Below are 16,255 nucleotides of genomic sequence, written 5' to 3'. Positions count from 1 at the left end.
ACATGAATGAAATAAGCATTTCATGACTCAAGGGCCTAAAAATTTAGAAGAAAACACCTGCTGGGAGAGGCACTCTCCTACCAGACAATGAATATCCCAGACTGGGTAGGGGGAGAGAAAAAAAAAAGTGATTCCTCTCACAGAGCCTCACGTTGCAATAAGCCCTCTCAGAGCACAGGAAATCTCCCCTTACAACTACTGAATGAGAACAAAACTCTTTTCAAACAAATAATTGGTATGATTACACAAATACCAAGAAGTACTTAAATACCAGTTATGTTTAAGGAACCACTGCCAGGCCCCTCTGTCTGTGCTACAACTCAGCCACTGGAGGAGAGCTTCCCTCTCTGTCTTCACACTCACATCAGCCAGCATGGGCTCCAGCATTAGCTTACCAGACACCATCTGAATGCTCTGAGAATGAAGTATCCCTCAGGGAAACTATAAAGAACCTAAAAAGTCTTTCCAGTCTTTACTCACACTGATTTTTTTTTTCTGATTTCTCTACCACTATATGAGAGGTTAAGTACTGCCTGATTCCAGCCAGACACAATACATAAATACAGAGGAAGGTTTAAGCTGCCTTCAGTGAGAGCTAGCAAACCAAACTGATGCCATGTCTCTCTCTCCAAAGGCTTCTGCTCTAAAAGATCAGTAATGCAGATCTCAACATGAATCTTAAGAATCACAGACACTTCCCAACAGAAAAGAAGCCGATCAATAGCAGGCAGTCATCTTCCAGTGCAGCTGAGGTTCAGGAAAGGAAGGGGATTTTTACCAGTCTCAGAATTCCCCAGCTCTGGGAGAGCTACACCACATCAGAGACAGAAAGTGAAACTGTCCCAGGCAGAAAAACCCCAGTAAAGTGAGATCTCTTACAGATCATAGGGACATTATACGGAAGAGACAAAAGTCACAGTAGCTATCCTCCCATCTTCCAACAGTTGGTAAATACTAGATTCCTCTCTTCCTAGTAACCAGTTCTTCTCACTAAGTGAACGAACAGCCCCTGAAAAAACCCTCCTAGTAATACATTTCGGACATCACTAGAGGGCACAAAACGCTCCACTGACACGAGCACAGGCAAGAGGCAACAGTTTTACAGCGCCTAAAATCCTGATGCTGCCCGAGGCCGGGCTGAGCACGCACCCTCCTGCCACAGAGCCCACCCTCCTGCACACGGGCACTGGACCAGACCTGCCCACAGGAGCTGCCTTCAGACACACTGGCGGAGTTGGGAACAAAGGTGATGCTGAATGTTCAGCTCAGAAGCAGAATCTCTTGCCTTTTGCTGCAGAAAGCTACGGCTCAAGTTTTTAAAAAGGTTTCAACTTTGTCTCATCACCAATAGCAAATAATTTTTCAAAGTTGTAACACAGCAATTACTGAAGTGCTGGTTTAAACATCGTAAGGATAAGCAGCAAAACTACCACACTCACCTGGTGAAATACTTATTCAGTCACTAAAAAAAAAAGAAGCTAATCAGTAAAACTTTGAGGAAAAGGAAAATCCTCTTTGCATCTACCACAAGTGTGACTTTCAGTTGATTCAAATAAAAATAACCAGATCATAGGAAAAAAAATTAGGTTACAACAAACAGGAATCTCCCTTGTAATACCAAGTAAGACATCAAAGTTTTAAAAGTTTCGTTTGGGCTTTTTTTGGTCTCTGTTTCATTTTCAAAAATATGAATCACCCCTGGGAGAAAAGAGACCTTTCCCTTTGTAAGGGCTGCTACTTGGGAACATGATTCACAGTAAGTTCTCCACGTGTGAGGTAGACTAATGGGAAGATCCCAGTATCATGGCCTCCAAGAGAAAGCTTTTAAAAAATATTGTTCTGCAGGATCTCCTTAGAAGCTCTCTTTTCTTTTGTGATGTTGGACAATACCACATTGATTTATCACCAGTTGGCACTTCCTTGAAAGATTTTTCAAAAGAAATTGTCAACATGAGCCATAAGACCAGGACACATTAACTGTGACAGCGATTTTTTGTGATACCTGTAGTGATTTTTTTTAAATAGACAACATAAAATAATTCAGATACCAGACTCCCCAGTACAACCCAGTATCCACCTGTCTTGTAATACACATACACTGAGTTTGACCCCAGTTGCTTAGTGGCTAGAATTATCACCCAGGAGCACAGGCACAAGGGATGCCCCAGCCCATCCATGTGTACTGTGTATTCTAACACTGCTATAAGCTCCCACAAAGAAAAGGATTTGTGAGATCCAGTGTGTTAACAATGACTTCACACAGCGCAGTCTCAAAAGAACTATTTGTATGTATGGACCCTCCTGTAGCATTATTGTAGCACAAACGATTCAGTGACAAATCCTATAAACAAACAAAACTAGCCAACTGCTTCACTTTCTAAGCTGCATGAAATGTAAGCTCAAGTAGGAAAAGTTAGAACTTGACAACAAAGGGGGGGGAAAGTAAATCTAACAACACCCAAACCAAATTTCTCAGCCATTTTGACAGCTTCAGGCACGAAAGTAATTAAAACAAGCCAAATTGTGTGAATAGCTGTTTTGTGTGAATAGCTGTTTTCGTTCCACCCTAATGGGATGGCTTGACCTAACAAAGGAATCACTTATTTGCATTGCCAGCCCAGATTTTTTTAGCTTTTTCTAGTGCAACACAAAACAAAACTGACAACACAAAAATTAAAACACTATTTTATGAGATGGCTGGTGTTGGCCTGATTAAGATTTACTCTATTCAAGATACACTTAAAAACCACAAAACAAAGGCACAATTCAGAGAGAAAGAGGCCAGAACGATCCAAGTTAGACAGCAGCATTAAGAACATCAATGTTCAATTGTTGTCGTAGAGGCACCCGTTCTCCTCCAAGGAAAATAACTCTGTGTATTTGAAAACCGATGGCCACACACTCTTCCTCAGTTTTAATATAGTTGCTTGTTGTATGAGGCACAGGCTGAATGCACTTCACACTGCTGAACAGTTTTTTTGACAGCTAAAAACCCCTTTTCTGATGGAGGGCAAGATAAGCAACAGGACTGTTGCTCAGTAATCGAAATTTTGGACAGGATTCCCCTCCCTCTCCCATCATTCAGTCACTCACAGGGCATTTGCAAAACGGAGTCTAAAACCCACAGTCATTAAACGATTACAACATTTTAAATACTTTGTAAACAGAAAGGGCAGTATCTATACAAAACAAGCCCAAATCAGAGGATTCAGAGGTCAGATATGCAAGATGTAGTCTGAGAAAGACCAAATATTCCAACACACAGTTAAACCCCTTCCTGAGTTATGATCTTCACAGATCTGGTGGTCTTGTAACATACCTTCACTTACCATTTTCAGGGAACAGTTTAAAAGCATTTGGAGTCTATGTTTTGGTAGAGATATTAGAAAGCTCAGCTCAATGCCCCACTTCTTGACAAGTTTTTCCTGTAGGATCCTGTGCAGAGAAGCTCAGCCTAATCATGAAGGGGAAACACTTCCCTGCCCATCATATCTATCCCCAGGATCACCCTTAATGACACAACTGTGTCATAAGCAAAATGTAACCAACTTCTGTCAGCATGAAAAAAGCTCTTCCACATCTGCTGTTCCCCAAGAACTGCAGACACATTGACATTCAGGATAATATTGGTTAGACGTGGAAGCTCTAATCATAAGGATGCTTTGAGAACACAGCAGCCAGTGTTACAGGAAGGAAAATGAAGCTGATAAATAGATACTTCCTACATGAAAAAGTTATTTCTGGATTGACATACCAAGACCTGACCCAGGATCAGTTGGGAAAAAACAACATCACACAAAACCCTTCAAAGACTGACTCACATCCTCATTTTGACTCTTAACTTAACTAGTCTGGTAGCTTTACGGTGGGAGGTGACAAGTGATTGGCTACCATGAGCACAAGTTAAATATTTTCAGAAGAAAAAATAAATTTCATGCTGCAAGGAGGAAGACCACAAAGTGCTGAAATTCAGTTCAAGCAAGAAAAGTGCAGGTAAATGATATTATATACTACTGGATACCTTAAAATACTATTTTGTGCAAAAATTAGCAACACCCAAATTACTTATTTAACAATAAAGACGAATATATTATCTGAAACATTCAGAATACTATACTTTGAAGTTACCCACATTACATTCCTTAATACACATCAGTTTCTGTCTACACGGTAGCAGACATTTGGAAGAACCACCTAAAACCACATTGTGGTCAGTCAGTATTTGTGGTGCTGTCATGTTTTCCACTGTCATGATAAATGTCATTCACTTAAAACACAAAGATACTACTTACTTGGTTCCAATTTCTTCAGATCCTCAAGCTTAAACTCATCCTGTGATTGGGTGGACTAGGACATTACAAAGAAAGAGTTAAATGTTAGGATGCACCCTCCTCTCAGACAGAGCTACTAGATCTTAGAATAAGCATGCAGGGTGCCTCCTTTGTTCAAGTGTACTAGGTTGCTTCAAAGCTACATGTTAAAGAACCCAAATAAAATTTCCCCAACAAAGGGTAGGTTTCACAGGTGAGGCAGGAAGGATGTTACTTCTCATTTATTGAGAACAAACTTAACCCATGTTCCAAGCTCTAACGCAAGATAAATATTTTTAAAGCAACTAGTTCCAAATTTTTATTTAATACACACAGGAACATTCACAGTTCAACACTGAAACATGGGCAGAAATTACAGTATACAGAATGAGTTTGACAAAATTCAACTAAGAGCTCACTGCAAATGGAAGAGGAATTACCACCTTGCCTTTCTCCATGATGCAGTTTCCTCATCTGTCTGTAGCATATATGTGTCTGGTTCTCAGTAAGCCTATTTGACTTACTAACCCAACAAAAAACTCTTAATTTTTTGTTCTGAGGTAGCTCACCAGCAGTTTGGTAAGCTGAACTAGCTTGTTCTGAGACAACAAGTGGTGCAAATAAGAGGATTGACATTGGACGTCCTCTTTTAGGTGGAGGATCAGGTCTTACCTACTATGTGACTGCACCCTTGGCATCTCTTAAGATTACCCATTGTTTCCAACATTTAAGGCCCAGTGAGGTTTTTTCTTGATTTTGTCCAAGAGTGGCTAGGGACCTTCTGCAAGACTATGTAAGGACAGCAAAGCAGCTATACCCTTCCTGTTAGGAGAGTGGGAAAAGATAACCACACTCACTGCTTTAACCTCTCCTAAGAAACCATAACCAAACTGCAGGAAAACAAACCCCTCCTCAAAGCGAAGTGGATGAGAAGTTCCAGTAGCCTCACATGAGGTTAGAAGATATTTGAGTTACTGCTGAGGAATCAACAGCAAGGAAGGCTGGTTTTGCACAACATCATCTCCTCAGCTTGGCAGGTTATGACATGGTTGCACCTCCTGCTGTTGCCCCGAGACGTGTCCCACAGTGGAACACGCCTGCCCTCATCACAGTCATGGTGACCCAGAGCAAATGCAACACTCCTCAAACCCCCCAGGTTAGACCAAAACAGAACAACAGGTAGAGCTAACCAAGGAATTCCTCAAACACTGCATGGCCTGGAGACTGGACAGCCTCACCTCATTAGTCCAGCTCCAGCAGCTGTAGCCCAGCCCCTCAGGCAATTGAAGGCAGCACAGTGGAGCTGCTGCACCTTGTAGAGCCACACAAAGTGCTCTGGAGTGCTGCTGTGAGTAATTTGATGCAAAATTTGCCTTTCACCAGTCTTGGTTGGTAAAGAGGTAATCCAGTAACCCAAACTTCACTTCCATTGATTCATCCCTTCCCTATCCACAGTCTTTCAGAAACTTCTCTCACTTGCCTTTCGTTTTAGGGATAAGATTGTGCTGAGAGAAAAAGATATTCACTCCCATGACATCTACTTTTAGTCTAGAAAAAAGCTCAAAGAGTAGTTTATAAACCATTGTTTTCCCACATTTTTCTACAGCGCTGCCAGTTTTCGTGACTGCTAAAAAGTCATTTTTATTCTACACACACACTCTTCCTCATGGTCTATTATGACTTGTGAAGCAGCTGAATTAGTGCAAGAGTCACTTGGGATTTTTTTACCCTTGCACACAAGTTAGGAAGACAAACTAAACAGTTCTGAAGGAGGAAAATGAGGCAGAGAACCAAAGACACAAAATGTGCAGTTAAATTCCTGTAAAAACCCTCGCAGATGCTCATATACACACTTTAAGTCCTTTTCAAGGCAGTCACCTGGGGCATCATGTTGACAATCTGGAAATTCCAAGTGTTCAAGGGTTTGTTCACCCTGTTTTCAGAAGTTTTAGTGATTTCTGAAGACACTGAGTTTTAAAAAGCTCTAGTTACCTATTGCTAAAGGATGAAGTCAAATAGGAAAAGAGTGATACCTGTAAAGCTGCACTTCTCAGTTCCAAGCATGTTGCAATTTTAGCTATGGTTTTCTGAAAGGGAAAAAAATATAATTTAGTACTGAAACGGCATTCTTCCAGATTCACATTTTTAAAGAATATAAATACAAACAATTGCTTTTTCTTGCAAAGATTTCAGATCTATTATTCAGTACCAGATCATTCAGCATCAAAAGCCTTTTTTATACATAAGATTTTCTGAAAGCACAATTGATGAAACAGACATCTGCCACTTAACTCCCTTCCCACAGCCCAGCAACACAGATGGGGGTCATTCACTCAGCAGAAACTGTAATAATGCCTCTCACATCATAAACTGTTTATAAACTCAACTGCTCTCAGGTGATAGGGGACTGAAGAAAAATAAAAGCAAACTAACCAGTGTATTAACTTCTGAGAACTTGAGTGGCTTGTTCTTATTGCTCTTTTAGGAGCCATGCCTACAGCTCCTCTATCAGGCTCACAGCCTCAGCAAACCAAGTCCCCTCTCCTCAGATGTTACAGCAGCACTGAAAAAACACAGTTTGCTTCTGCAAGTTTCAGTCGAAGTATAAAGGTGGATTATTTTTCTAACTTTCTATTTTTGTCATTTTAAGAGATTTAAACACCAAGTGAATCAGGGAATATATTCTTCGATTCAAAATTCTCAGCAATCTAAAATATGTCTGACCATAACTGAATTTCTCATTTTCATTTAAAAACACAGAACAGAAGGAAGGGCTTCAAAACCCATTGCAAGCAGTCTTACTTTGAAGACAGTGTTAAGCTTTTACGTCTCACAAAACAGTCATGTTTGTTTCTGTCACTACCAGCTGAAAGGAGGAGTTAGGACTTCCATATCTCTTATCAAGTGGACACAACTGCCCAATGTATTTTACTTTACCTTGCCATCACAAGTTTGTTCATTAACTAAAAGCTTTTGGTGAATTAAAACTCAGACTATCTGCAGAGATAAGGGCCAGATATAAATTCAAAATGCTCTGTGGAACACTTATAAGAAAACCATCAAGAATGAAGCTACAAAGAAAAGCAGTTTATTTTCAAAGTAAGTTTTCCCCCAGAAGGAAGATTAAAGTTGAAATATGCACCTGTAACTCATTCTCTCCTTTTAAATCAGGCAGTATTAAAACAGTTCTCCCACAAGCTGGATGTAAGGGGAGGATAAGATTTCCTAAAGCACAACTCTAGCATCAAAGAACTTCAAGAGTATGGGCACCTGGCAAGTTATGCAGTGTCAGTCAAAAGCCAAAATGGAGGGTTACATTTTTAGGGCTCCAGGAGGTTGGTAGCAGCAGATAAAAACCACCTTCCTCCATCATCTGCCCTGAGAGATGTCACAACTCCTCCTCAATCAGCTCCTGGGCCACCACTAGTTTCATTAGGCTGGCTAAAAGCTAAGGGACTCCAGTTTCAGTTCACCTTAGGGCACACTGAAAGGTGAAAGAGTTCAGGAGCTGAATCATAAGCAGATCACACACCAACACCTCCAGGGCAGAGCCAACAGCTGAAGTGTGCAAAAGCCTCAGACACCTGATTTTCATCTGCCACCACAGGCTCATCAAAGCTTTTGAAGCCATTTCTCCCCAGCTGACATCTCCTCTCGCCTTAAACATTCTGTTACAACATGGCATCGGGCCAGACTTTAATTTCTCACAGTTTTTACTACTGTCCACTGTATGGAGGTCTTTCAAAAAAAATTTAGTTCTTCTGAGCACCTTCCAGGAAAGCAGCGAGTGCTGGGTATTAACACAGGACACAGAGTTTTCTCCTCTGCCAAGGATGCAGCACGTGCAGCATATGCAACAGCACTGTTTGGGAATTTCAGCATGGAGTAACATGACTATATGCATGCATGCAACATGGCAGAGAAAAATATTAACAGTTCCATTTCTGTGGAGGCTCATTTTGCAGCCTAGGTTCAGTCAACAAATTCCCATCTCCCCAAAATAAATTCTGCAACTACATAACAGAGACCCATGACTGGATCTCCAGCACAGCTTGTAAAAACACAGATATTTTCAAAAACAAAGGAGTACATACAGTCCTGGATTCATGTTGAGATTTCCAGACTCGCACTGCACACATGGGTGCTGTGGATTTATCTACATGTACTTTCAGGCTGGATGGGAGGACACCAGGTAGCACTACAGAAGCAGATTCTCAGTTCCTATAATTATAAAACACTACATCCACCTAATGAGCTGCAGTGTAACAAAAGGAATTCCTTTTCATATTTGAGAACATCTGGAAAGATTCATTTGCAAAGGTAGATTCTCAAAGAGGAAGGTGTGAAGTAATGGGTAAAAGAAAGGAATCCAGAGGTTCCCTAGGGAAGGGAGGGGAATCTCTGAGGTTTGACTGCAGCTCTAACATTTGCAGAAACCCAGCTGTTTCAATGGTTTGGGTGTTGACTGCTGAGCAAAAAAAACATGCCCATCCTGTGTTAGATCAAAACCCCTCCAACTACACAACAGAAAGAGGGCTACAAGTTTGCAGGGTGCCAGCACACAGTCTCCATGCCCCATCACAGAACAGACTTTCATGTGGCTCTTCTCCTCCTGGTCCCTCATGCAGAGCATTAAGCCCACACCATAAGGGAGGTCTCAGAAACACCACTCAAGTCCTGTGTCTGTTGTCAATTCACCAATAAGTTCAGCAACACCACTATTCCCTATGCTGCAGATTCATAACTGCCTGAACTAGGAACCTCCTAAGAGAACAAAGAGCAGCACAAAAATGTGTGTCCTCCGGCTCCTGGGGGCTGAAGGGCAATAAATGGCTCTAGAAACAGATTAATTTAAGAGAGTTTGGGAGTCTTAAAATAGTAAAGAATAGGTTTTATATGGAATCTATTGAAATATGGCAAGCTCCCAGCAGGCATTATTCATAACTATTTTTTTAAGGGACCACACCCAACCCAAAAGTTAAAAATGCAGCTAAACACTGCTATCATTTTCAGCTGCAACTATCCCATGCAAAGGCTCCTTTTTGCAGCAGGGAAAACATTCTGCATCTCATTAGAAGGACTGAAGCCGTAATTAACTTTGCTAGTTTAAAATAGTTAAGATTCAGTTTTATGTAAACTTGTGATTAGAACGGGAAAAAAAAAATCAGTTGATCTTGTAGTCAAGGTTTCTTCAGTGCAGTTGTGTGAGTAATGACTGTGCTAACCGTAATGCAGTCAAAGATGTTTGCATAAATACAGAGCCAGAGCGGAGTTTGGCTTTAACGAAAGGTTTAGGCTGTTAGAAGACCAGTAGTTTAATGAATCATGCTAAAACCGTTCGACAGTGCTCTTATTTCAACAAGTTATCATTGCACAAAAAGCACGATTTTCTGATGCTGAAGAGAACTCAGCCGAGCACAAAAACAGTTACACGAGAAGCAACAACTGCGGTTGGGAGAGGGCTTTAAAGGTCACATTTATTGCATAGAGAACTGGGTGAGAGTAATTGTAGCTGGAGGCAAGCTGACAACCCCGGCCAAACCTAACTGGAACAATTCATATCGCAAAACACAGCGGCTGATCATGAATGAAGACAGGATTTTTTTAGAGAACGAAGGTAAAATAATGAACAGGAGGATTAAACATGTTAAGACTAAGGTAAATTCACCAGTAACTGTAACTGCTAATGTTCCATACATGCAGCTTCTAGGTGATGAAACTGTTGCCCGGCCCCCTTACAGCTGTTGAAGGGTAGCTAGATTTAAGCACAACGATTTTCTGTTTATAGTATCTGCAGAGAAATTCTTCAATAAAATTCACAATCACTAATGAAGATTCCAACACTGTCAATTATCCAAGTGAAGATAGAGCCTTTCCTAAGGACTGAAACTACAGAATTATGTCCAGCAATAGCTATAAGATGACAACCCCTCAGAAGTTGAAAATACAGGAATGAACAGCAAAATCTGGAGACCAGTCTGCTCTATCAAGGCAAGCAGCATACAGTGTTTCAAAACAGACTCTTCAGATCAAGAGCAAAAAGGCAAGATATGACTACTTAGAAGTCTGAATTCTTACACAAACAAGACATTCATTATAAGATAAATGATAACTAGCTCACAGTATGCCTAGGAAAGAAACTGGTAATATCTGTCAAGTGTTTTTAGATTAACCGATTGTAAGATTAGATTAGCAAGTAACACACCATCAATTATGGTGCTGCCATGTCTGCACTGTAACACCACCTGTGATACATGAAATAAACCCAAATGTGGTAAAAGTTTATACAGGCAGATAGGGCTGAGGATTTGAACTTTGTCTTATCCTTTCCCTGTAGCTGTAAAGTGAGTAGCTTTCCCTTGGTACTGCTGAAATCCACTGCCCCTACAGAGTACACAAGCAAGAAACAATGACATCCTCACAGTAATTCTCAGCAGTATGGAAGGTCCTTTGGAAAATATATAACTGGAAATCCATAAAAAAATGGAATGGGGGTAGATCAAGCAACTGGAAATCATAATGAGCTTCATGGCCTTTCAATCTGTGAAATTCTGTGTGCAGCCTTGGCCAGTGATATCAGATAAGCAAACCCTGAAGTTTACACACTCTTCTACATTCAAAAAAAATGAAGAGAAAAGGTGGCTCTTATACAACATGCAGAACCTTAGAAAGTCAAGATAATAGGGAAGAGGCTTTTTGGAACCACAAGGAAATATCATGTTGGCAGATGCACTGGCAGGAACACAGCTGTAACTGTTTTGGTAGCTGATTTTTTAAAGGGTGGTGAGAAAGAAGATACACTTCTGTTTAACCAAACTGCTTGCAAAGCCAGCAGTCTGCCAAGTGAATGATATCAGCAATGACAGTAATTGGTCATGATCACTAAATGATATACTGGCTGAGCTCCTGCAGAAACAGGGAAGACCAGAACAGCAAAGACCTTTACATAACACTAAAAGGTTTTGCTGTAAAGCATTTTAAGTGCTTCTTTCAAAGCAGTAGGAAGACTCTTAGTTTTGCTGTGACTAGCATTCCTCATGGTAGAGGTGGGAAAGAGAGTGTTCTTCCAACAAAATGTTGGGGAATTGGGCTGTGCATGTGGCTAATCAAACAGTTACTGCCATTTGATAACCAGACTCAAAGTTTCACTGCATCAGCCACTTGCTGATCTGCAAAAAACAGCAAGTGATATAAATGCAAACCTCTTTTGCAAATTTTATCAGCCTCAGAAACAGGTATCACTCTGCAAGGATTTAAAACCACCACTCTCTACTTTTTTCAGAAGACTGTTGCCTTAAGACATGATTACAGTTGTGCATCTCACATCTGAGGTCAGTTATCTCCACTTCCTGAGCCCCCCAGGCCTTCCCTCATGGCTGACCTCATTCACTTCCACAATCTGGTCCAAGGTCCTTTTCATAAGACTCAGGGAACATCTGGAAGCAAAGCCCTGTGCGGTTCTGGTTCCCATACTCACAGGAGATGATGTCTCCAGAAGTGAGATTAACAACTTCGCCTTCATGGAGTAACTACATTTTCAAAAGTCTCCACAGAGGGGAAACACACTGCAGAGGTAACTGTAGCTGAGAATGATGGAGAAAGCTACCAGCAAGGGATAGAGAGCAGAAGCAATCAAAGAGTAAACAGCTGTCCAACATTAACAAGGCTCTCAAGGTTTACAGTTCAGGAAAAGTGGACCAAATCCTTCTCCAAGATTAAGACTTGCTTTAAGGCAACCATGAGTTTTATCACCTTCTTTGCAGAAGGTAAACAGAACATGCAAGACCAGCTCTTTGCTTTTCTTATTGGTACAGGATAAGGAAACAGTTACAAACCTCTGTCAGAGTCTACAAAGGTGCATTTCTTCGTATGAGTTTCTTTAAACACATCAAGTTCATCTCGAATTTCTGTAGCCAGGACCTGTTTTCAGGACTAACATTTCCAAGCACAGATCCTATTACTCCAGCACTCTATTATCATGAGACTCTGAGCTAGCAAATGTCAATTTTCTGGTAACGGCTTTGCTCAAAAAAGTGTTCTTATGACCAAGAAATCTGGAAATACAAGTCTCTACTTTGGTATTCCTAAGAAAAGCATGTCTTTATAGGAGACAAGAAAATTTTGCAGTAAATGCTTGAGCATATGAGACCCCAGTTAGCACTGTCCACTTAATTCCACCACAGAACTGCAGTAGTATGTTACTGAGACGAGAAACAGCCTTTTCAACTGAGGGGAGGGAGGGAGGAGTGAATTCCAATATTTTGAAAGATTATAAACAAATTATGTTCTAAGAGGCTACTAGGGAGTATTCTGCCAGGACCCTTGCCTGTCAGGTGTTACATGTTAAGCTAACATCCCCCTCACACACCGTCCATGTCTGCAGTTCACGACATTTCGTATTTAGAACTCACAACATAAATTGTACAAACATTGAATAAGCAAGTTATCAAACATCACCCAAAAAAAGAAACACCCAGGTTACGAAGGACTGGCCAGCACGCATGACATTTAGTGCTACACAACAGAGCATCCGTCACATCTCATGACAGCAACTGTTTCAGCCATGCTGGGCTCTGTTTCTGTTTGCATATACTGAGGGAGGAAAAAAGGTCTCACAAGGCTCTGGCCAGCAAGATCAAAAAACATAACACACATCAACATCTCTGAGTCAAGCTCCTTGACTGAGCAAACAGCAAATGCTCACCTTTTGATCTTCTGTGAATTCCGAGTTGTTGTGCTGAGACTGCGCCTCTTTTTGTAGGTGCCTTGCTAATCTGGATGGGGGAAAAGAAAACTGTAGAGTGGGAACACAACATAAACACACCCCCTTCCCCTGGCTCCACAAAATGTGTCAGACAAAAGGTCCACAGACTGCTGCTTCAAATAGTTTTAGAAGTTTTTTTTGTTTGTTGTGGTTTTGGAGTTTTTTTTAAACAAAGTTTTCTATAGCCCTGGTAGTCCATAATTAAAAAAAAACCAGAAGGTGGACAAAGTGACAAAGTATGGAACCACATCAGGCAGGAAAGGCTAGGTATATAATGCATCATGAAGGGAGAACAGGTAAGAAGGTTCTTCTAGCCAACAACCCCTTTTATAAGCACTGACCTTTTTTCTCTCACCATCTTCTTCTTTTATCCTAACAAACTGCAGCCCCTGTGAAGACTCACTGTGGTACAATCCCACGTGCATTTCACAGGGAGAGTCTGAGACACGTCAGATTGCCAGGAGGCAAGGACTGCCAGGGTGAGGGCACCCCGGGTTATGGCACATGGTCTCCCAGCGCTGGAAGGCAGGCACAGGGCTGCTTGGCCTAGGCTGCCGGGGTGGATCAGCTCACATTTGTGCCTGTCAGCATCCCAGGCGGAGCAGAGACCCCACCCCTTGTCACCACGGAGGCGGGAGTACCAAGGGTTCGGAAAGTAACAGTAAGCAAACAGCTCGAGAAAGCGAAAGGAAGCTGGAGGGAAGCTATGGGAAGAGTTACAGTTTCCGTCCCGGGAGGAAAGAGAACATTAAACAAGCAAAACCTCTGGGCAATTGTTGCCATTCCCTGTAAATAATTCTTTTTACAAGCAGAGCAGGAGGGAGGACAGGGGGTTGAGGGGAAACCCAGGGACAGCAGCAGTACCCAGGACATCGCAATACTTTTCCACCTGGAACATCCAAGTTTGCACTGTTAAAGGGATTCTGCTTCTCTCCACCATTGCAGGGAGCATTGGCTTGGTTTCTGGGGGGAGGTTAAAATACATACACCAAGATGCACACAGCAGAACAGATTATTGTCAAAGCCTGTGGCAGAAACAAAGACCAGAACTCAGTTTCTTTGCTTTTTCTCAAAATAAACTCTCTTTAAAAACTCTATAACTGGAACCAGGAAAACACAACCGAACAGGACGAGTAACTGCACAACGTGGTGCTGTTGTCCCCCTTTATAAAAAGTAATGATTTGAGAAAACATCACCATAGCAGCAACGTGCCACCCACAACAGGCAGCATCACAGCATTAACATTTCTGCAAGCATCAATAACACAACCCTCTTTCCATTTGTCACTAATACAAAAAAAAAAATAATCCACTCTAATCCAAATAAATGCATCTGGCATCCCACTTGAGGCTCATTCAAAGTTGGATTAGACCAAGTTCCACAGATGGGGACGTTCAACAGGGAAGCCACTGCTAACAGCTCGAAGGGCTCCTGTGTGAGTAAGCACCTGAATGAATGAAGGCACCAAGCTTCTTGCACTTCCAGGAGTAACAAAGACCTGAGTGGACGGACACAGGAGGTAAATAACTCTTACGTGAGCATCCATCAGGACTTAGCTTAGATTTGGGAAAATCCTTCTCAGCATCAGAAAGCTCACTGTAACCAGCTTCTCCTCAGGATCCCGGTGTTGATCAGTACAGACTGTGGTGGTGTTCACAGCGTCTGGACAACAGCAGCACCATACCTGTTCATCCCATCTCAGGGTGCCATTGGAGAGGGCAACAACAAAAACCCACATTGTGATGTCTCTCCAGAACTACAGGTTGGTATCTTGTCTGCTGCTTGTTTGCAAATTCTACTCCACAGCTTGAAATTGTTATTAATTTACCTGCTAAATCTACAAACAGCAGATATACAAAGAGAAAAGGTTTTACTCCTCCCTAGGAATTACCCGCCTGTAATCCCTTGATCTTCTCTCTCCTTTCTTCTCAGTCCTGGAACCACACAGTTCATCTACTGAGGACTACTCAGTAGAAACTCACTGATAAGAGCAGCTTACAACACACCACTACCCAAGAGGAGCTTTCTTACAAAGATATCACACTGCTCCAAAGTCAGAGCAGAGCCAGGGCGTGGAGATCACCTCAGTTCTCGTCCGACACAAGCGATGGAGGGAGGAAAGGAACAGAAGTTGTACTTCAGCTCTCACACTGGACTGTCTGCAAATGTTTAGTGACCTCACCTGTCAGTGAAGTGTGATCAGAAGGAAAAGCACAAAGACTTTTCATTCTGAAGAAACATCATTATATAAAACTGGCTGCTGAGACTGCTAAGATAGTTTAAAGCATTAGGATCCTACTGGATTCCATGTAGATATCCACGTAAGGGCAGTAGTTTTACTTTTCAATGATTTTTTTTTTCTGTCGAGATACAGATCTCGAAGAGAATTTCTTTTCATCACTGTGCCAAGGTTTGGATAGTAACAGCTTGCCCTACTCAAAAGACCATCAGAAAACTGCAAATAACTGAACTTGCATCATCCCACCTGGTAAGTGAATGAAATTATGAGATTACAGACTCTCACAACCATGCTGTCCATGGCCAGGAGACTTAGTTACTCTGAGTGGCAACTGAACTGGTAGCCAGTATGGTTACAGCCCATCCCTGAACAGTGCTACAAGATCCCTCAGGGAGCATCCCTTCAGCTGACTTACTCTTGGGAACAAGTGCAAACACTCTTGACCACTTCCAGAAAATTCACCAAGAGAAACTTAGCCTGAAATACTTAGATCACAAAGAAATAACTTTCACCTTCATGATGAATGGAGTAGGAGGGGAGAGCATCTGACTAAAGTTACCAGGTGTGTTACTAAGGATACCAACAGTGCTCTATAGACAATACTCCTCTGGTGCCAGAGGATTCATGGATGGTGCAGTCCCACCCAGTGCCACCAAATCAGACTGGGGTGCCAGGTTCCTCACATTCCCACCCCGATTTCATCAGGAGCAAAGCACACAAGCGTGTGACGAATCCCTTTTCACTCTGATGGGTTGGTTAGGATTTTTTTTTTTTTTTCGGATAAGGCTAGTGCTTCTGCAGCCCATTTGCCAGGTCCCCCCTCCCTTCCCCACAAGCGTGGGGCAAACAGGGCGATGGGATGGAAGCATCCCGGCCCAGGGTTGCCGCGGGGGCTCCACCAACCAACCACTCCGGCGGTCCACGCTGGGGTTGGAAGGGAC

General features: G+C 42.0%; 1 protein-coding gene across 1 annotated transcript in view; it reads right to left on the bottom strand.

The window, feature by feature from the left end:
• The window catches only part of AIDA (axin interactor, dorsalization associated), a 30,587-nt gene that overhangs the window by 12,343 nt on the left and 1,989 nt on the right, over nucleotides 1-16,255 (bottom strand). Inside the window, exons 2-4 of the mRNA XM_029965088.1 lie at nucleotides 13,015-13,154; nucleotides 6,344-6,397; nucleotides 4,293-4,347 (exon numbers count right to left, since the gene is read on the bottom strand). Of these exons, the coding sequence (XP_029820948.1) occupies nucleotides 4,293-4,347; nucleotides 6,344-6,397; nucleotides 13,015-13,154 (249 nt within the window). The remainder of the gene's footprint in view (nucleotides 1-4,292; nucleotides 4,348-6,343; nucleotides 6,398-13,014; nucleotides 13,155-16,255) is intronic.

The sequence above is a fragment of the Manacus vitellinus genome, unplaced genomic scaffold (genome assembly GCF_001715985.3).
Source record: "Manacus vitellinus isolate BGI_N305 unplaced genomic scaffold, ASM171598v3 scaffold_8_pilon, whole genome shotgun sequence".
NCBI lineage: Eukaryota > Metazoa > Chordata > Aves > Passeriformes > Pipridae > Manacus > Manacus vitellinus.
The sequence above is the reverse complement of the archived record's forward strand: the minus strand, read 5'-3'. Positions and strand labels throughout refer to the sequence as shown.